The 22,523-nt window shown below is 43.6% G+C and overlaps 1 protein-coding gene across 6 annotated transcripts in view; it reads right to left on the bottom strand.

Moving 5' to 3' along the window:
* Positions 1 to 22,523, bottom strand: part of SLC22A3 (solute carrier family 22 member 3) — a 265,603-nt gene that overhangs the window by 200,498 nt on the left and 42,582 nt on the right. For all 6 annotated transcript variants that reach the window (XM_029594094.1, XM_029594088.1, XM_029594093.1 and 3 more), the window contains exon 2: positions 1,690 to 1,793. In XM_029594094.1, the coding sequence (XP_029449954.1) occupies positions 1,690 to 1,793 (104 nt within the window). The remainder of the gene's footprint in view (positions 1 to 1,689; positions 1,794 to 22,523) is intronic.

The raw sequence follows: 22,523 nt of genomic DNA, 5'->3' as shown, positions 1-22,523 counted from the left end.
ACATTCCTTCCGCACCCCCTCCCCACCTTCCCCTCCCTTCCCCTACCTAACCCACCCCCCAGCCCTACCTAAATCACCCTCCCTATCTTTATTTTATAAGTTGTGCCTGCCGGAGGCCTCGGTCCCGCCCCGCCCACTCCCCACCCCTTTTTTCAGCCCCGGGACATATGCGCGTTCCGGGGCTTGCATGCATCGCCGGGCCTATGCAAAATAGGCTCGGCGAGTGCAGGAGCGGGTTTAAAAGGGTTATGCGCCCCAAAGTGAGGAAGAAGTAGAGAGGGAGGGGGAAAAGAGGAGTGTAAGGGGAGGAGGAAAGTGGAAAGTGTGAAGAGGAGAGTATATACATACACACACACACACCTACACCCCCTCCCTCCACACACACAGGGGTGAGGAGTCACAGACAAAGTGGTGAGTGTGAGGGGAAGAGAGTGCCTCCAGCCACATATAAGTACATCTCCCCCCTCAGCTTTATACACACATTCCTCCAATGGCAGCCTTGGTGGGTTTGGTGAGTGAAATGAGCAGGGGCACAATCCCTAGTACATGTATCTATAAATAAACAGAAACAGATATACTTATGGGGTAATTTTGTAACTGCTTGCATTGCTGTAAAGTCTGCAGGTACTTTTTACCGTTAGACCACACCAATTTTTAAAAATTATCCTACCAAAGCTATCTTAAGCATTTACACCTGATAATTGTTTTTTAGGGGGGGAAAAGTTATGCTACAGTTTTGAAACTGAAAAATTATGCACACAAGTGTAAAATCCTCTCCAAACTCACCCCGGGAAAGCCTCTGCTCACTGCAGATAAACTTACGTGCATGCAGTACATAGTCAGGTAAGTTTACCCACATATTGAGTGGACAAATTTATTAAAGGCCATTTTTGCAGGTAAAGCACTGTTTTTTCTGTAGAAATGCCTTTGAAAATTACCCTTATCTATCAATTTATTGATCTAATTACGCATGCACACACACATACATACGCACAAGTGGAATGTCAACGCTTTGCTAGTGTTCAAATGAAGGTAGCTAAATGAATGGAACATTCATCCAACCTTATTAAATAGGTAATTTCATCTCTATAAAATAGTAATGTATTATTAATATTTATGAGCATCACCAAGATTATTAATGCAGTCTAGGGGACATTTGGAATACTGGCCCCATTGATCATACTTATTCAAATTTCAAGTCCGTAAAATGAATTGGACACACAGATTAACTCCTCCTAGAGTATCTTCCATTTTAGTAAAAATTGCTTATGAAATAATCGCTCATAAACATGGTATTAACTGGAAGCTAATGCTCATTCCAAAACAGCCGAATACCCAAGATGAAATCAATGTACACTAATCATGGCAGAGCACATTCAGTAAATTTGCTGTCCAGATGGGAGTACTGCTATTATGAAGTAATGCTCCAGGAGTATTTTTAGAGGTTTTACTTTTAAAAAGAAAAAGAAAATATGAACATTTCAAATGATTGAGTCAGATGAACAAGACATTTATAAGGAACAAACACACATTCCTCTAGACTCAGAAGGCTTAGAATCAATATAAACATTCTACTGCATTTATAATAGTAAATATTTAAAAAAAAACCCACCAAAAACCCTTAACCAAACATTACAAAACCATTCAATAACACTATAAGATTATTCAGTTTTAACGCATATACTGTACCTGTCTGCTCCATAACCTAAAGTGAATGCTCCTGTTAGAAATCCCAGGTTGAGGATAGCTTGTGTGAAATCTAGCCTCCAGGCACTGGCACAGACAAGGTTGTACTAGGGAATAGAACAAAAGTGGAATCAGACAGAATTTTACATAAAAATCATAAATTTGTTCACCTATGTAAAAAAGCACATGTATAATTTCACTTAAGACTAGGAAAGCATACTGAATAGAGATTTAAGGGTAATTATTTTGCCTTGGAATAAAGAATTCATCTCAAACCAAAACCATCCTAATAGATTAAAAATACTTTATTTAATGGGATAAAAAATTAAATGGAAATCCATGTACTGAATAAGTTTAAGAACATAAGAACATGCCATACAGGGTCAGACCAAGGGTCCATCAAACCCAGCATCCTGTTTCCAACAACTAAGTCTTTCACATGCTAGTAATAGCAGTGGCTATTTTCTAAGTCAACTTAAATTATAGCAGGAAATGGACTTCTCCTCCAAGAATGTATCCAATCCTACCTAATAAACGAAGCTTGACCGACGTGCCGCAAATGCGCAGTAGAGAGCAGCTCTACCGCGCATGCGAGCACGTCGGTCACAGTGTGCCTCTTAAAAATAAAAATGGCGCTGTAGGAGCGGCGGCCCGAAGACCTGGAGCGGCAGGAGCGGCGGCGGCGGCACCGGCCCGAAGACCCGGAGTGGCGGCGGCACCGGCCCGAAGACCCGGAGCGGCAGGAGCGGCGGCCCGAAGACCCGGAGCGGCGGCGGCGGCGGGCCGAAGACCCGGAGCGGCGGGAGCGGCAGCGGCGGCCCCGGCCCGAAGACCCGGGCAGGAGCGGCGGCAGCGGCGGCCCGAAGACCCGGAGCGGCAGCGGCGGCGGCGGCATGCGCGCGAGGGAGGGACAGACTTCCTGGAAGTCTGTCCCTCCCTCGCGCGCATGCCGCCGCCGCCGCCGCTCTGGGTCTTCGGCGGAGATCGACTGAAGGGAGGAGGGAGAGAGGAGTGACTGGGGGGAGGGAAGGGGGAGTGACTGAGGGGAGGAGGGAGGAGTGACTCAGGGGAGGGGGGAGAGACTGACTGAGGGGAGGGGGAGGGAGGAGTGACTGAGGGGAGGGGGGAGTGACTGAGGGGAGGGAGGAGGGAGGAGTGACTGAAAGGAGGGGGGAGGGAGGGGGGAGAGAGGAGTAACTGGGGGGAGGGGGGAGTGACTGGGGGAGGGGGGAGATAGGAGTGACTGAGGGAGGGAGGAGGGGGGAGTGACTGAGGGGAGAGAGTGGGGGGAGGTGGGAGGGAGAATGAGGGGGAAGGAAATGATCCAAAAAAATGTTAATGTAGCCCGTTTTAACGGGCTTAACGGCTTGTCCTTTTATAAACCCAGCTACAGTAACTGCACTAACCACATCCCCTGGCAACAAATTCCAGAGTTTAATTGTGTGTTGAGTGAAAAAGAACTTTCTCCAATTAGTTTTAAATGTGCCACATGCTAACTTCATGGAGTGCTCCCTAGTCCTTCTATTATCCGAAAGAGTAAATAACCAATTCACATTTACCCGTTCTAGACCTCTCATGATTTTAAACACTTCCATCATATCCCCCCTCAGCCGTCTCTTCTCCAAGCTGAACAGTCCTAACCTACATAAGAACATAAGAAATTGCCATGCTGAGTCAGACCAAGGGTCCATCAAACTCAGCATCCTGTTTCCAACAGAGGCCAAAACCAGGCCACAAGAACCTGGCAATTACCCAAACACTAAGAAGATCCCATGCTACTGATGCAATTAATAGCAGTGGCTATTCCCTAATTATAATTGATTAATAGCCATTAATGGACTTCTCCTCCAAGAAGTTATCCAAACCTTTTTTGAACCCAGCTACACTAACTGCACTAACCACATCCTCTGGCAACAAATTCCAGAGCTTTATTGTGCGTTGAGTGAAAAAGAATTTTCTCCGATTAGTCTTAAATGTGCTACTTGCTAACTTCATGGAATGCCCCCTAGTCCTTCTATTATTCGAAAGTGTAAATAACCGAGTCACATCTACTCGTTCAAGACCTCTCATGATCTTAAAGACCTCTATCATATCCCCCCCTCAACGGTCTCTTCTCCAAGCTGAACAGCCCTAACCTCTTCAGCCTTTCCTCATAGGGGAGCTGTTCCATCCCCTTTATCATTTCGGTTACCCTTCTCTGTACCTTCTCCATCGCAAATATATCTTTTTTGAGATGCGGCGACCAGAACTGTACACAGTATTCAAGGTGCAGTCTCACCATGGAGTGATACAGAGGCATTATGACATTCTCCGTTCTATTAACCATTCCCTTCCTAATAATTCCCAATATTCTATTTGCTTTTTTGACTGCTGCAGCACACTGAGCCGACGATTTTAAAGTATTATCCACTATGATGCCTAGATCTTTTTCCTGGGTGGTAGCTCCAAATATGAAACCTAACATCGTGTAACTACAGCAAGGGTTATTTTTCCCTATATGCAACAACTTGCACTTGTCCACATTAAATTTCATCTGCCATTTGGATGCCCAATCTTTAAGTCTTGCAAGGTCCACCTGCAATGTATCACAGTCTGCTTGTGATTTAACTACTCTGAATAATTTTGTATCATCTGCAAATTTGATAACCTCACTTGTCGTATTTCTTTCCAGATCATTTATATATATATTGAAAAGCACCGGTCCAAGTACAGATCCCTGAGGCACTCCACTGTTTACCCTTTTCCACTGAGAAAATTGACCATTTAATCCTACTCTCTGTTTCCTGTCTTTTAACCAGTTTGTAATCCACGAAAGGACATCGCCTCCTACCCCATGACTTTTTAGTTTTCGTAGAAGCCTCTCATGGGGGACTTTCGTAGAAGCCTCTCATGGGGGACTTTGTCAAACGCCTTCTGAAAATCCAAATACACTACATCTACCGGTTCACCTTTATCCACATGTTTATTAACCCCTTCAAAAAAATGAAGCAGATTTGTTAGTCTTTCCTCATAGGGGAGCTGTTCTATCCCCTTTATCATTTTGGTAGCCCTTCTCTGTACCTTCTCCATTGCAATTATATCTTTTTTGAGATGTGGCGACCAGAATTGTACACAGTATTCAAGGTGCGGTCTCACCATGGAGCGATACAGAAGCATTATGACCTTTTCTGTTTTATTCACCATTCCCTTTCTAATAATTCCCAACATTCTGTTTGCTTTTTTGACTGCTGCAGCACACTGAACTGACAATTTCAATGTGTTATCCACTATGAGGCCTAGATCTCTTTTTTGGGCGATAGCTCCTAATTTGGAATCTAACATTGTGTAACTATAACATGGGTTATTTTTCCCTATGTGCATCACCTTGCACTTATCCACATTAAATTTCATCTGCAATTTAGATGCCCAATTTTCCTGTCTCACAAGGTCTTCCTGAAATTTATCACAATCCGCTTGTGATTTAACTACTCTGAATAATTTTGTATCATCCGCAAATCTGAGTACCTCTCTCGGCGTATTCCTTTTCCAGATCATTTATAAATATATTGAAAAGCACAGGTCCCAGTACAGATCCCTGAGGCACTCCACTGCCCACTCCCCTCCAATGAGAAAATTGTCCATTTAATCCTACTCTCTGTTTCCTGTCTTTTAGCCAGTTTGTAATCCACGAAAGGACATCGCCACCTATCCCATGACTTTTTAGTTTTCCTAGAAGCCTCTCATGAGGAACTTTGTCATAGATGAAACAGATTTTGGAGCAATAAAAGAGAAGAGGTGGTCTGTAAATTATATGGCAGTAAAGGGCCTTCCTCACCTGTTCTGGTGACTACACAGCCAGTTAGGTTTTTAGGATATCAACAATGAGGAGGCATGAGATAAATCTGTATATATTGGATACCCGGTATATGCAAATTAATCTCATCCTAATCACTGGGAATATCCTGAAAACCCAAAATGGCTGTGGGGGGTCTCCAGGGCAGGTTGGGGAAGCCCTATTGGTTCTGGAAAAAAAGTGGCTTCTTTAAGATTGTCATAAGAAAATAAGATTTGCCATACTGGGTCAGACCAAGAGTCCATAAATCCAGTATCCTGTTTCCAACATTGGCCAATCCAAGTCACAAGTACCTGACAGGATCCCAAATGGTAGACAGATTCCAAGCTGCTTATCCCAAGAACAAACAAGTGTTTGGGAGACCAAGATGGCCACTCTGTGAGTCGCACGCCAAGGAAGTTCTCTCCGCTTCACGCTTTTTGAGATTTATTTCCTCATCTCAAACATGCCTCATACTAAGAGAAAAGCAAAATTAAGGGAGAATATTTGTTCTTCTCCCTTGTGGTCCCTTCTTTCCCTACCTCACCCCATGATTATTTATTTGGATTTAGTACCCATTTTTCTGAATAAGAAAGTCATCCAAAGCAGGGTCAAGATATTCAAAGTGAACATATAGTCTGAAGGAGACTTAACAGTTCTAGTCTGAAAGATTTCAGAAAGTACTAAACTTGATACCCAATGACGACAGGAATTAACAAGGTAAAATGTAGAACAGTACTAAACTTGAAATAAGTCAATTACAGGACTAAGAATACAGCACATCTCAATAAAATCAACACTGGACTAATAAGAATACAAACATCTCAGCACAATAGATTGTAGCAGCATTTTTAAGGCTCTCATATAAATACAAACATCTTCATAAAACGTTAGAGGGTAACTTTCAAATAACTCCATGTATATATGGCCACATGGAGATCTACAATACTATTTTATAACCCACACATTTGGCAACTTATGTAATTTTACACCAACTAATTATTTTGCATTAGTAATATCAAACATGTTAATTGTGTATTAATGGCTGGGAGTGGAGTTCAGGCTGAAGAACCAGGATGGAATCAATGATCAAAGAAGGACTGGGCGAACTGGTGAAGTAATCGTATCACTCAAATACTCACTTTCGTATCATTCAAATACTCGCTTTCAATGCATTGCATGTATTCAAGCATAAGCATACATATGCTTATATGCTGCAGGGTAGACATACATATATTTTATGATACATATACGTGCAAGTCTCAAAATACCAACCTATGTGCGTAATGGCTGGCCCTTCCCCAGAATACCCTTAGACCGCTCCTTTTTTATGCGTGAATGTGTGTGCGTGAAATCTAAATTATGCATGTACTTTCAATGTTTTTAAAACAGTGTTACATGAGTACCTGTTTTATATGCTAATTTTTACATGCCTAACTCTTTAAAAATTCACCCCTTAGGTTGTAGCAGCACCTTCAAGGAACCCCTATAAGTTGCCAAGCAGTTTATAGCACTCCCTCCTTCCATCTTCCCTCTTAAGGCCCTTTCCAAGTGCTTTCACTCCAATGCTCTCCCTCTTGCCATCTCCTCCTTGTGGCACTTTCCCCGCATCTTTCTGAGTGCTGATCCAACTATGGTCCCTTCTTACCTGCTTTCCGACCCCTACCATGGCCATACTAGTCCCCCAATGCAGCCTTTTTTCCCTCAGGCCAAGCAGCACAGCTAGAGCATATTTAGCAGAGGCCAGAAGTGCTCCTCAAGGTCATCACCCTGCTTGCTGCTTCCTCTGCATCAAATGTTAATGTAATTTATAGTATGTAATTTATAGTATATATATGTATTATATTTTCCAGCACTAATGATTAATGGAATATGTATTAAAGTTATTATTAGATATTGTGAAATAATTTGTCATATGTAAATATGAGCATAGTCATAATAGTGTAGATTTTGATAATTTTGCAGCTATATGATGGACCTATGGATACCGATTGATTAGTGGAATCCAGACATGAAATAACATCACATTGAAAAATCTACAAGTGAAGTCCCTGAAGAAGCCCTGCGCAACAGGGAGAAACGAGGCTCTCGTCAGACTGGATTGTATACAGATAAGGAGAAGATCTGTTCATAGGAATGACAGGACTGGATTGAGATAAGGGAATACTTGTTCAAAAGGACATTGATCCATTATATTTGTCATAAGAGCTATATACAGGAAAAAGTGTAAAGTGAGAATGTGATTCACTGGTTGTTAAGATTATGTTATTTCAGAGTTAAGTAAGTCATTCGTTTTATGGGGTGTTGAGTTTAAGTTATGTTATGAATGAGAGTGGGATGGTATGGTTGTGATGACGTTAGGGTAAAGCATGATGTGATATGGTATGGACGTGATGATTTGAGGGTCAAGTCGTGGTATGAGTGAGTTCATTTTAATTTTTTCACATTTATAAGATAAAATACGTCCATCATAATTATAAAATAAAAGATTGGATTTAATAAAATACGAGTTATGATATAGTATTTATCGATTTACCTCTGATTGTTTGTGATAGTATTTACTGAGGTTTTGGAGGACATGCATGTAATTGTTTACCTTATGCTGCTTCCTCTGGTCATATGGAACAGCAACTATTGAATGTGCTGGTAGCAGCATGCTTCTCCTTCTCTTGCAACAGCTTCAGACTCTTCTTGGTAGCAATCAGCTGCACTCTTCCCACCTCATTTCCATGCCAGTTTTGGCTTCTTGAGGCTGTGATCTTCCTCTCCTCAGCATGGATCAGGCAGTGGAATTAGGAAGCAGGAGTCTTAGAGCAGAGATCCTCAGAGGTGAAGCCAGCCTGCTGTATTTTTCAGCAGTTGCACTTTAGTTTCCTCCCTTCTGGCAGACCCCCTGTGATGGTCTCATGGACTCCTAGAGATCCATGAACTGCAGGTTGGGAACCATTGTTCTAAGCGATTGTGGGTTGGGAGAAAGAGCGATTATTGTTTACTTCATTTTTGGAGGGTAGATCATAAAACGTTTGTTGGAATGGATGAGACTCAGAAGCTGTAGAGATAAATTATGGGGTGCCTCAGGGCTTGATATTATCCCCCTTGTTGTTCAACATTTTGTTAGAATCCAGCTTCCTTCCCAGAATCCCTGGCTTCAGATGCTCACTGTGCAGCAGGGAACCACCAGTGGGAGCCCTGACACGTAGGCAACTAAGACCCGGCAGAGGAACGCACAGGTGTTCGTGTGCATTGACACCCACGATTCTGCACACATTGGAGGGAGAGCTGGGCATTTGCCCCAATGATGATGTCACATGCTCCAGACTACTTAGCTTGCCTGAAGCTGGACTCTTTGCCTCAGCAACAGGTTCTTGAGCTTGTTCCTGGTCCTTGCCTTGTTTTGGATTCTGCCTCCTCGCTACCTGTCTTGATCTCAGATTTTTCTGGATTCTGCCTGCCTTGATCCCAAATTGGTTACTGGATTCTCCTCGCTCACTGCCTACCTTGACCTTGGACTGGTTACTGGATTCTCCTCGTTTGCTGCCTGCTTTGACCCCAGACTGATTACTGGATTCTCCTCCCTCACTGCCTGCCTTGACTCCTAATTATGTTGGATTTGTTCTGTCGGATTCTGCTGCATTCTTCAATTTAGCCTGGTTCCTGTCTTCGGCTCAGCCTGGTTCCGGTCTTCAGTTGTGCTCCAGTTCAGCTGTGCATTGTGCAAGCCATTAGCCTTGTTACAAGTCATCAGTCTTGCCGTTGCTAGTTCTCTGCTTCAGCTTGTCTTTGTCAAACATTCAGCTATATGTCCTGGTCTTCATACAGACTCGTAGACTCTGTCTGGTCCATGTCAGAACACGCTCGCCTGCCATTAGCATGGGCCTTGCCTTGAGGTTGCACCGTGGCACAGGGGCTCACGCATTCACTGCTTCTATTAGTCAGTACAAAAAAGCTTCAGTGTGGCCAGAGGACTACCCACCCTGACACATTTATATGGCTCTCATAGCCGAATAATTGGTGATCATGACAGTGGGAACGAGTGGTGATTCCCATAGGCCTGGAGACAAACTAGACTAATTCCAGTCTTCTTAAAACAGTAACTCTTTATTATAACTTTACACATGCACAACCATAGATTGTCTTCTCCTCAGACAGTGTACACTTTATTTACAGTGTGCTGCTTTGTCTCAGCTCAGTGTTTGGACAGTATTGCATACAGGAGCTGTCTTCCTCCTGGAGACCTGGCTTGGTCTGGTTATCCCCAGCTGGATCCCAGCTCTTATTCCTCAGTCTTTGTTTATGCCCTCTGAGCCCCACCTGGCCTGCAGGATCCCACCCATACAGCACACAGTGGATTTAAGGTGGACCAGGCATCTAGCTTCGCCCTGCACAGGTACATAGAAGAACACTAGGGGCTGCCTCACATACCCCTCCCCCTCCCCCCCCCCCCCCAGCTTGGACCCAAGCATCCCTACTCCCTCCAGGATCCCATCCAGAGAGTCCAAAACCTCCCAGTCCCCTTCTCTTAGGGTTACTCTTGGCTGCGTCACAACCACCACCCAATGTGCCATTCGCACAGTGCACAGCCCCAGTCCTTTAAATCCTTTGCTGACTCAGGTTTTGACTGGGGAACCATATGTGCTGGTTCCTCTATCACCAGCTAAGCTCAATTTTTGGCCTCTGATTTCTCTTGTAGAGCCCCTTCTTGACTGCTCTGTATCCTCTATTGCTGGAGTCTCCACATAGCCTCTCTCTGGGCTCTCCGTTGACTTTTCCTCCAGGTTCCTCGCAGTGTTTCCCTCTGGGCTCTCCATAGTCTCCTCTTCTATACACTCTGGCCACTTACCCAGGCCGGTGGCTGGCGCCTCTGCACCCTCACTTGCTGGGGTCTCCACTGCTCCACCCTCTGGGCTTGCCATGGCATCTCATTTTTCTTTCCATGCCCTCTCTGGGCTTCTCACAAGAGAGGTGTTTGGGGCTCCCGGTAGTGTTTGGGCACCCTACAGGGTCTTCATCCTGATTGCCTGTAGTGCTGACTTCCAACTTCTTGATATTGCCTCCTCCTGGGCAACCTGTGTTGCTCCCGCTAGGGCTCTCTATGACCCCTCTCTCAAGGTTCTTCACAGCCCCCTTCTCTGCACTTCTCACAGGAGCTATTCCTGGACTCCGGTAGTGTTTGGGCACCTTACAGACCCCCTGTCATGCCAATCTCCAGCCTTGCTTCCGGCAGGCTATAGTTTTTTTCAGCTCACTCACTAGCCTAGCATTCTCTCAGGCAACTTGCTTCCACGCCTCCTCCCACTCTCTGCTGAAATTTCTTGTAGTTGAGCGACCAGCTGTTGCCATTCTGTAGTGCCCCTCCTGGGCACTCTGTCGCCACTTTTTGACAAGGCCAAGCTCCACTCCACATAGAAGTTGACGACGGCCCACGTCTGCTGCCTCCATGCCAGGTTTTCTTGTAATCTTTTATCTCCATGCTTGAGAGTCTAGATCAAGGCCTCCCAGCTTCCTTCTGTCATGCTCTCTGATTGCTGCGTTCTGGTGCTGCTGTACCCTGGCTACCCCATTCCAGTTTTTCTTTCTGGCTGCACACCTAGCACTGCAGAGTAACTTGCTTTCTTCTACAGGGACACACCCTGCCCCCATACACAGCACTCTCAGCCAACTCTGGCAGTTTCCCAGGGCCACACCCAGATCCGCACAGTCTTGCTGCACTGGTGTTTTTCATTTTTCAAGGCAAAAAAGTAAAAAAAAAAAAAAAAAAAGCCTACTTGACCAGTAATAACTTGCTCACTGTTAAATCCTTGTCTATCTCCCAGCAGGGCTTCTCCCTTCAGATGGTTTAATCCTAAAACGTCCTGGCTGTCCCTGCAACCAGACTCACACACTGTTTCCTCTCCACCTGAAATTTAAAACCTTGGTTTTCTGTTTTCAGTACAGCTTCTGCCAAACCCTTTCACAAACCACCATGCACTCCTGTACTTCCTGTGCTCTTTACTTAGTTTTAGAGCCACAGGCCCCCTGGGTTCTGTACAGCGTTTAAAACCACAAGTCTTCTTCACAACCCTTTGCACTCCACATAGACACTTTTTTGAAGGCTATTTTTTTTCTTTCTGTGCCTTACTTAGAAAAAAATCCCATGTATGACACTATAGTTGGAATGAGCAGCGATTCCCACAGCCTGGAGACAAATTAATAATTCTTCTTTTCCATAATATTTATGTTAATCTTATGTAAAGAATACAATTATTTTGCTTTCTTCATCTACATTAACAATGAGTCCTGTTATATTTGTATCTATACGTCTAACGGGATCATTGCTTAGCAGTGCTTATCCGTTAATGTGCTGACTTGAAAAACGCCCAATAAACTTCACTTGTCAAACAATTCTTAAAGGAGTTTAGACACTTATCTGAAGATTGCCCAACATTTTTAGATGACAATTCTTTTTTCAAATATCAAAAATGGATTACTGTAATTCTGTCCTCTCAAAAAATGAATGCCAATGTCAACAACGTTTTGCTTAACGCTGCATCAGGGCGATCTGTATAGAATCAAGAGGTGTGAACATACAATCAATCTTTAATCTGCAATGACACTTTTTACTTTTACAATTTAAATACTCATGATTTGTCTTATAATCACGCATCTCTTCTTTCAATGAATTGGGCTCAGTAAACAAACATGGCCATGTCCACTTTTTAAAGTGCCTGAGTATCCCAGTTTCTACCAATCGCTATTCACCTATCCAGTTTTCAAAAAACGTCATTACATAGCAATGACTTTCAGCCTATCAGCTCGAACCTACATTGCATGCGATGCAAATTCATATTAAATGAATCCAGTCTATTTTACTATTGAGTCCAATTGGTTCTTTCGCATGCAATTTAAAGATCCACTTTTGTTGACATCTCCTTTTTGGATTTATTCATAAAGAAAACTAACAAGGGACAAGTAGTGAGCAGTGTTTATAAAAAAAAAAAAAAAAACTACTGACAGAAGCACGTTGCTACATTATAAGAGTGCACATCTGTTCCCTTTAAAAAACAATTTACCTATTTCCCAATTTCTAAGGTACAGACGCAATTGTACAGATAAAGTGATATATAGACAAAAATCAAAAGAATTGGTATCTGTATTTAAAACAAGAGGATAGCCAAACAAATGCATTAGGGATGCTTTTAAAGAGCTGTACTATTGACAACAAAAAGCGAGAAGAATCCGTTGTAGCCATCTGTGTGTCAAAATATTCTCCAATATCGAGGAAGATTGTTAAAAGTATCCATGATCATTGGCATATAATACAAATGATTTCAGGCTTTGAAGACTTAGATTTCTGCATGGCGTTTTCAAGGAGCAAGAATTTAAAGGAAATCTTCTGTCTGGCGATGTTGCCGGAAAAGAGAAGGGAACCATCTACAATTGATGGTAAGAGTATCGTGGGACATTTTAAGTGTGGTCACTGTTCAATCTGTGATCAAACTTTGCAAATTAAAGAGTATACCTGTTCAACAACTGGATACATATATAAATTTCAAAATTTCACCACTTGCCAAAGCAGTTTTGTTGTATAATTCATTATATGTCCTTGGGATAAGATCTATATAGGTCAAACTACTAGATCTTTAAAACAATGTATCGGGGAACATAAGAGTTGTTTACGGAACCTCAGAGAATCTGCTCCAATGGTGTCACATTGTATAAAATAAAAACATCGCATTGAAGATTTGAAGTGGTTTGCCATAGATCACATTTTAAAAGATAGGAGGAGGGAGACAGCGAATGAATACTCTATCAAAGGAAACAAAAGTGGATCTTTAAATTGCATGTGAAAGAACCAATTAGACTCAATAGTAAAACAGACTGGAGTAGTTTAATATGAATTGACATTGCATGCAATGTAGGTTCGAGCTGATAGGCTGACAGTCATTGCTATGTAATGACGTTTTTTGAAAACTGGATAGGCGAATAGCGATTGGAAGAAACTGGGATATTCAGGCCTTTAAAAAGAGGACATGGCCATGTTTGTTTACTGAGCCCAATTCACTGAAAGAAGAGGTGCGTGATAATAAGACAAATCATGAGTATTTAAATTGTAAAAGGAAAAAATTCTAAATACAGATTAAAGATTGACTCTATGCTCACACCTCTTGATTCTATACAGATCGCCCTGATGCAGCGTTAAGCAAAACGTAGTCGACTTTGGCGTTCATTTTTTAAGAGGACAGAATTACAGTAATCTATTTTGGATATTTGAAAAAAGAATTGTCATCTAAAAATGTTGGGCAATCTTCAGATAAGTGTATAAACTTCTTTAAAAACTGTTTGACAAGTGAAGTTTATTGGGCGTTTTTCAAGACAGCACAATAACGGATAAGCACTGCTAAACAATGATCCCATTAGACATATAGATACAAATATAACAGGACACATTGTTAATGTTGTAGATGAAGAAAGCAAAATAATTTTATTCAATACATAAGATTAACATGAATAATATTGAAAAGAAGAATTATTGATTTCTTTGATTTAATTAATTTTATTTAACATTTTTTATATACCAACATTCGTTCGGAATATCACATCGGTTTCCACAGAACTGGTAATGCAGCTAACATGAGAGGTTTTTTTGACCTGTGATTGCAAGAACTGGTGTGGAATTCAGTCTGCTATGTTTTCAGCCAGTGCTGAGGTCTTTTCCTCTTATAAAAAAAATTACAAAAAAAATTTAAAATCATTAAATAAAAATCATAAAAAAATAACATGAGACTATTGAAAAAAACATTACATTTGCTAATTGTTAAATACTCATATTTACACAAGCATTTTTTGTATTGAATTTTGATACTAGTGTTTCCCTGATTGTACTATCTTTATTCCTGGAGACAATCTAGACTGACTCCAGCCTTCTTAAAACAATAACTCTTTATTATAACTTCACACATGCACAACCACAGACTGTCTTCTCCTCAGACAGTATACACTTTATTTACAGTGTGTAGCTCAGTGTTTGGACAGTATTGCATACAGGAGCTGCTTTCCTCCTGGAGACCTGTTCTAGTCTGGTTATCCCCACCTGGATCCCAGCTCTTATTCCCCAGTCATTGGTTATGTCCTCTGAGTCCCACATCTGCCCCACAGGATCCCGCCCATAGAGCACACTCTCCTTAGTGGATTTAAGGTGGACCAGGCAAATAGGGGAAAACTAGGGGCGTTGCCTCACAATGAACTTGAATGCCATATTTTTGCTGATAATATTCAAATTCTTAATCATGTTGATTTGGACCAGACTAAGGATATGATCAGAGTGAATTTATGACTTGATGTAGTAGCTAACTGGTTATAGCAAAAACAACTAAACTCAATTCAAGAAAACCAGAGGCCTTATGAGTCAGTCAAATGGAATAACCTTTGTTAATGTATCCTCAGATTTTAGGTGTGGAAATTTTACAGAATGAGACTAAATAGTTTAGGAACATAACTTGATAATAAGTAGCCTATGAAATTCCAGATTTTGTTGGTGGTCCAGATAGTGTTTTATGGTTTGTGATTTATACAGCTCAACATTATTTGTTAATCAAGAACTTGGCAATTGTGGTACATATTTGCCTCCAGTAGATTAGATTACTGTAACTCTTTGCATCAGGGGTAGAACACTGCTGCTAAATTGATGACAGATGTGCACAAGTATATCATCATCCAAGCCTCATGAGATTTGCATTAATTGAGAGTGGAGGCTAGAGTTCAATTTAAAGTGTTAATATTAATCTTTAAAATCATCTGCTGTGGTTCCCTAGGTACTTGGCGAACTTATGTGTGGTGAATGCTCTGGCTCGAGACTTAAGAGCATATTAAAAGATACTATTACAGATACTATCCCAAAGGGTCATTAAATTATCAATCACACAATAAATGGGGACTGAGCTGTGGGGAGAGGCAGAGAAGTGGGAGTGAATGATTTTTTTTTAAATGTTTTGTATAAGAAAAGAGAAAATGTGCAATTATTTTTAGATTTGTACCTTGCCTTGATGGCTGCTTGAAAGGTGAGAAATCAAATATTGATCGATAAATAGTTAAATAAAAAGCATGTTTGCTTAACATAAACTGTTTTGTTCGTAGATAGCAGGATGAATTAGCCATGATGTCTGGGAGCGCCCCCTGGCGGCCCAAGGTGGGAACTTCTCTTAGAATGTTCAAAGTTGTGCTCCTGCATGGTCCCTTCCCGCGTGACTGCCTGCATTACCTCAGCTGGTTAGAAAGCACAGAAAAAACAGCATGCTGTAAGGTAGAATAAGAGCAGGCAGAAGGATAGAGACCATTCATAGAGGAGGGAGGGGATGCATGGCTAATTCATTCTGTTAGCTACGGAAACATAGTTTATGGTAAGCAAACTTGCTTTAATGCTGCAGATAAGCAGGCTGAATTAGCCATGCTGTCTGGGAGTCCCTAGCTAGATAATCCAAGCACAGTCTTATTTTCAGTTAGAAATGTTTTCGTTTTTCCAGACATGCCCACAACCAGCTATGCAGTGGATCCCTGTGGGTGGTGGACAGTCTTAAGATTCAGCAGCGTAATGCAGAATCTTCTGCCCCATGATCGCATCTGAACTGGCATGTTGTTGGAGGCAGTAATGAGCTGTGAAGGTATGCAGTGATGACCACGAAGCTGCCTTGCATATGTCTTGAATGGGCACATGTCAAACATGGGCAACTGAAGTAGCTACAGCTTGTAGCTGATGTGCCCTGACTTGATTCTAGGCACTCTGCCCTGGAAGAATAACAGAAGTGGATGCATTGGGTATGTCAGTTTGCTAGATTTGGCTTGGTTACTGGCAACTCCGGAGCATTCAGGTTGAAAGAGAGAGAGAGTTGTGAATGCCTATTCGGAGCACGAGTCCACTGCTTATCGTAGGCTAGCACTTTTTTGCAATGCAACTTGTGGAGTAGAGCTTCCTGTTTGGAGGCATGTGGCTTAGGAAAGAAAGTCGGTAGCGTTATTGTTTGATTGAGATGAAAGGCCAAGACTACCTTTGGGAGGAAAGACAGATGCGTCCGTAAGGTGGCCTTGTCATGGTAGAATTGTAGATAAGGTGGGTAGTGAACTAGTGCTTGAATCTCGCTGACCCGCCATACTGAAGTTATTGTCACCAAGAATAGTACCTTCCACTTGACGAACCTTAGAAAGTATGTTTGTATTGGCTCAAAAGGCGAACACATCAACATCTACAACATTTATGTCCCAAAGGATGGCTGGCTGTGAGATCAGAGGACAAAGTCTTAAGGTACCCCTCATGAAGCGAGATATTAAGGGGTGCGTGGATATGGAGGATCCTTGGATAGAAGGGTGATAGACTACTATTGCGCTGAGGGAGACTCTGTTGGATGAGACCGCCAACCCAGAAGTGTAAAGTGAATGCAGGTATTATAGTAACTGTTCTCGCGAGGACTTGAAGGGGTTGAGCGACACTGACATGCACCAATGGCGATATCTATGTCATTTAGCCGCATGATTCTTTTTTGTGTATGGCCTCCTTGAGGAAATGAGAATGTCCTGTATTTCCATTGGAATAGGAGGACGACTCAGTACCTCCCTTCCAATCTCTATGCAGTTAAAGGGAGTCTTGCATTGGATGAAGGAGTGTCTCCCTTTCTTGTGTGAGAAGGCCCCCCCCCCCTGTTCTGAAAAAGGATTGGAGGTTGTGTGGATATGTTACGATGCTGCTCGCAGAACCCATCCCGCGAACAGCCTCTTACCTCTGCCCTGGCCTGATATCGCAGGGCGTTCTCTCTTCATGGCCTAGGCCGCCCGGACCACCGCCATCCTTTCACCTTGCAGCTGAGGAGCCACCTTTGAGTCTCTCCATGTTCGCAGATGCCAGTCCTGCTCTCGAACGGCAGGAGAGCCGCCACGATTTCCTCTCTCTGTGCAGCTGGGTGCTGGCGTTTCTCTTCTTCACGGCTTGCACTGCCGCCGACGCCTCTGTTTCCTCCTCTTAAGAACAATAATAAGAACAAAAAGAAATTGCCATGCTGGATCAGACCAAGGGTCCATCAAGCCCAGCATCCTGTTTCCAACAGAGGCCAAAACCAGGCCTCAAGAACCTGGCAATTACCCAAACACTAAGAAGATCCCATGCTACTGATGCAATTAATAGCAGTGGCTAATCCCTAAGTAAAATTGATTAATAGCCATTAATGGACTTCTCCTCCAAGAACTTATCCAAACCTTTTTTGAACCCAGCTACACTAATTGCACTAACCACATCCTCTGGCAACAAATTCCAGAGCTTTATTGTGCGTTGAGTGAAAAAGAACTTTCTCCGATTAGTCTTAAATGTGCTACTTGCTAACTTCATGGAGTGCCCCCTAGTCCTTCTATTATTCGAAAGTGTAAATAACCGAGTCACATCTACTCATTCAAGACCTCTCATGATCTTAAAGACCTCTATCATATCCCCCCCTCAGCCGTCTCTTCTCCAAGCTGAACAGCCCTAACCTCTTCAGCCTTTCCTCATAGGGGAGCTATTCCATTCCCTTTATCATTTTGGTTGCCCTTCTCTGTACCTTCTCCATCACAACTATATCTTTTTTTGAGATGCGGCGATCAGAATTGTACACAGTATTCAAGGTGCGGTCTCACCATGGAGCGATACAGAGGCATTATGACATTTTCCGTTCTATTAACCATTCCCTTCCTAATAATTCTTAACATTCTATTTGCTTTTTTGACTGCTGCAGCACACTGAGCTGACTATTTTAAAATATTATCCACTATGATGTCTAGATCTTTTTCCTGGGTAGTAGCTCCTAATATGGAACCTAACATCGTGTAACTACAGCAAGGGTTATTTTTCCCTATATGCAACACCTTGCACTTGTCCACATTAAATTTCATCTGCCATTTGAATGCCCAATCTTCCAGTCTTGCAAGGTCCTCCTGTAATGTATCACAGTCTGCTTGTGATTTAACTACTCTGAATAATTTTGTGTCATCCGCAAATTTGATAACCTCACTCGTCGTATTCCTTTCCAGATCATTTATATATATATTGAAAAGCACCGATCCAAGTACAGATCCCTGAGGCACTCCACTGTTTACCCTTTTCCACTGAGAAAATTGACCATTTAATCCTACTCTCTGTTTCCTGTCTTTTAACCAGTTTCTAATCCACGAAAGGACATCGCCTCCTATCCCATGACTTTTTAGTTTTCGTAGAAGCCTCTCATGAGGGACTTTGTCAAACGCCTTCTGAAAATCCAAATACACTACATCTACCCGTTCACCTTTATCCACATGTTTATTAACCCCTTCAAAAAAATGAAGCAGATTTGTTAGGCAAGACTTCCCAGATTTGTTACGCAAAACTTCCCAGGAGCATCGCCAACATGGCCTCCCCGACTGCCTCCACCTCCTGGGCTCCTCTAGACGCAGGCACGCACCTCAGTTCAATATTTAAAGGGCCAGCGGCGGGAAAAGCCCATGGCCCCACCGGATGACCTCATCAGCCTGCTCCTTCATCCAGCCCTATAAAAGGGCTCTCTTCCACTTCCTCGAGCCTTCAAATCAGGTCTCAGTTGCCTGTCGTTCTTCTCCGGTCAAAGTCCTCCGTGGTCTCCTCATGTTTAGATGGCTCCTCGTTTGATTTTCTTGGTCTGTTCCTGGTCTCCTTCATCTGATGTTCCTGATCCTGTTCTTCTTTGGAGCTCCTTCATCATCTCTTCGGTGTCCTGATGTTCCATGTCCTGAAGTTCCTGATGTTCCGTGTTCCAGTCCTGGTCCTGATGTCCTTGTCTCCGGTTCTTTGTCCTGCTTCCAGGTTTCCTGCTTGTCCATCTTTCCCAGAGTGCCACCATCGTGGTCCGTGACCAGCCCATGGGGGGCTGTGTAGAGTGCTTCGTGGCATAAGGCCTGTCTTCATGTCTGCAACGCAAGTCTCCAGAAGGCCCTGGTTTTTAATGCCGAGGTCTGTTCCTGAATCCAAGTTCCGACTCTTGAATCCTGAGTCTTGAATCCTGCTCCCAGTCTTCTGAGTACCTTGTGCCTGCTTCCATCCATGCCCAAGGCTCAAGCCAGAACCTGGTCTGTGACCAGCCACGGGTTGCTATGTAGGGCGTGCCTCAGTGCAGGCCTCTCCTGAATCTTTGACATGTTACCTGTTCCAAGTCTTCACTTTCTCGCCTGGAGTCTGCTTCGCTTTTGGCATGGTCAGCAACCAGCCATGGGCAGCTGTGTAGGGCGAGCTGCTGTGCAGTACTCACCCTATACTAGTGCCTGAACCCTGAATCCTCGCCTGAGTCTTCCAAGTATCCTGCAACCTTGTCCAAGTCTCCCAAGTTCCTTGAATCCTAGTCCGAGTCTTCCAACTATCCTGAAACCTCGTCTGAGTCTTCCAAGTTCCACGAACCCTTGTCTGAGATTCCAAGTTCCTGAGTTCCATGTCTTGTCTTGTTCCTGCCCTCAGCCTCCGTTTGGCCTCACACACACTCGTTATTCTCAAGCGTCGGGTCCGGAAAGGCTACCAAGTGGCCGGAGGGCTACTCTTGAGACCAGCATTATGTTGCTGGATCTCACCGGTGCATGCAGGTCCAGTGGAGGGCTGAGCCTGCCTTGTTCCAGTTCCTGATTTTCTAAGTCTTGATCCTGGTCCAGCCTTGTTCCAGCTCCAGCCTGTGCCTGAACACTCTCACCTCCCATGGTGTGTGTCTTGGGGCTCCTCCCTGAGCCACGCCATGGCCCAAGGGCTCACATCTCTCTGAGCAAGCGATCGTGCCTCCGCGTTTGCAACAGGAGAGATGCATGAGATAGGTATACCACGGTTGTCTGGGCCATGTTGGAACTATGAGGATGAGATCTGATTTGTCAGCAATGCATTTCTGAATTACGTGACTGATTAGTGGCACTGGAGGGTATGCACATAGTAGGCTCCCTATCAACATGAGTAGAAAAACGTCCTGAGCTATTCTTCGATTGTTTGGATACAGAGAGCAAAACCTCAGTAGTTCTGTGTTGTATTCAGTCGCAAAAAGATCCATACAGGGCATCCCCCATCTCTCAAACAGAGAGGACACTATATCTTAATATAGTTCCCACTCGTGAGGGTGAAAGATCCTGCTGAGTCAGTCGGCTTCTGTGTTTTTAATTCCTGGCAGGTAGGTTGCCTGCAGCTGTATCGAGTGAGCCAGCACCCACCCCAATGTTAGTACAGATTCCTTGCAAAGTATCTTGGAACTGGATCCACTTTCCTTGTCTATGTAGAACATGGCTACCTGATTTTCCATGTACACCATTACCATTTTGTGTTGAAGAATGTGCAAGAAGGCTTGGATGGCGTACCGTATAGCCCCTAGCTCTAGCAGGTTGATATGAAAGGTTCTTTCACTGGGAGACCAAAGGCCTTTCATTTTGAAGTGTAAAGCATGTGCACCCTACCCTCTTGTGGAGGCATCCATAGTTAGCACAATCTGATGAGTCGGGTTCCGGAAAGGTATGCCTGGTCGTAGAATGTCGGCCTGCAACCACCAGTCCAGACCTGAAACTATTGGTCGAGTTAAGGTCACTGTCTCCAACATGGGGTGGAAGCATTGAGACTATTGGGATTTTAGACCCCACTGCAATCATCAGGTGTAAACATTTGTGGGGGACCATGTACATTGCTGCCATGTGCCCCAGTATCGTGAGAACTTGACGAGCTGTGGGGTGTGCGAGATGCTTTAATGTCGTGGCCAGATTCCGAAAGGCATGAATCCTGTCCTCTGGAATAAAAGCTTTTCAAAAACTCGTGTTTGTTATTGCTTCTATGAATTGCAGGGTCTGGGAAGGGTCGAGATGAGACTTCTTGTAATTGATGAGAAAGCCCAGATTTTCCCAAACATGCTATGGTTTGAATTTCGTGGGCACGGAGCAGGTCTGTATTCGGGGCGATAAACAGCCACTCGTCCAGGTCAGGAAAAAACTTGATTCCCTCTTCCAAAGGTAGGTCACAACTACTGCTAGATATTTTGTGAACACCCTGGGCACTGAGAATAGGCCGAATGGCAGGACGATGTACTGGTTGTGTTGATTGGTGACTTGAAAACAGAAGTAGCTCCAGGAAGAGGGGTGCATTGGTTTGTGAGCATAGTCGTCCTTGAGGTTCAATGAGCACATCCAGTCATTGGGTTGTAGAAAAGGTAAAATGGTTTTGAGAGAAGTCATTTTGAATTTCTCCCTCTGAATGAAGGGATTGAGGGCTCGGAGGACTAGAATTGGCCACAATTGCCCGTTTTTCTTGGGTACGAGGATGTATTGGGAATAAAATCCCTGGAACTGATGATATAAAGGCCCCACTTGAATCGATTGTTGGTGAAGCAATGATTGAACTTCCTGTTGAAGAAGGGGAACATCCCTTTACCTCTCAAAGGTGGGCAAGGTGTGGTAATGTGGGAACAGACCAAAAATTTAGGCAGTAACCATTCTGGATGATGTTGAGAACCCAATGGTCCGATGTGATCTGACCCCACACCTGAGCAATAGATGCTAGGCAGTTGCCTACTGCTCCTGTAGCTGTGGCTGACTTGGCTTCAAAAAGACTGCTGGGATTTTTGGCCCGTTTTGGGCATCGATTTTTGCCCCAAACTCGTGATTGACTTTGTTGCAGTTGAGACCTCTGCTGCTGGTTTGGGAGACATCTGTATGACGAGAATGGCTTGTATGAGCGTCTTGGATAAAAAGGTTTCCTATAGGTGGGATAGTAATGCTTTTACGACACCTGTTCTGTTGGTGATGTGATAGAGGACACTGCAACACTCTGCTCCTTGAGCTGAGAAGCTGTCTCACGAAGTTTGTCTCCATAAAGCTGTTGCTCTTTCATAGAAGGTCCGCAAGTTTGCCATGGACATCCTCATGAATGGCACTCGCCCTTAGCCAGACTATTCTTCAGGCCGTGATGGATGCAGCCAAAGTGTGAATTGATGTTTCAAACCCTTCATAGATGGTGCGAAGTAGATGTCGCAAGCCCTCCTCCATATCAGCTATACCTTGCCTTTGTGGCCTA

This window comes from Rhinatrema bivittatum, chromosome 3, assembly GCF_901001135.1.
Source record: "Rhinatrema bivittatum chromosome 3, aRhiBiv1.1, whole genome shotgun sequence".
Classification (NCBI taxonomy): domain Eukaryota; kingdom Metazoa; phylum Chordata; class Amphibia; order Gymnophiona; family Rhinatrematidae; genus Rhinatrema; species Rhinatrema bivittatum.
This window is presented reverse-complemented; position numbering and strand designations above follow the sequence as displayed.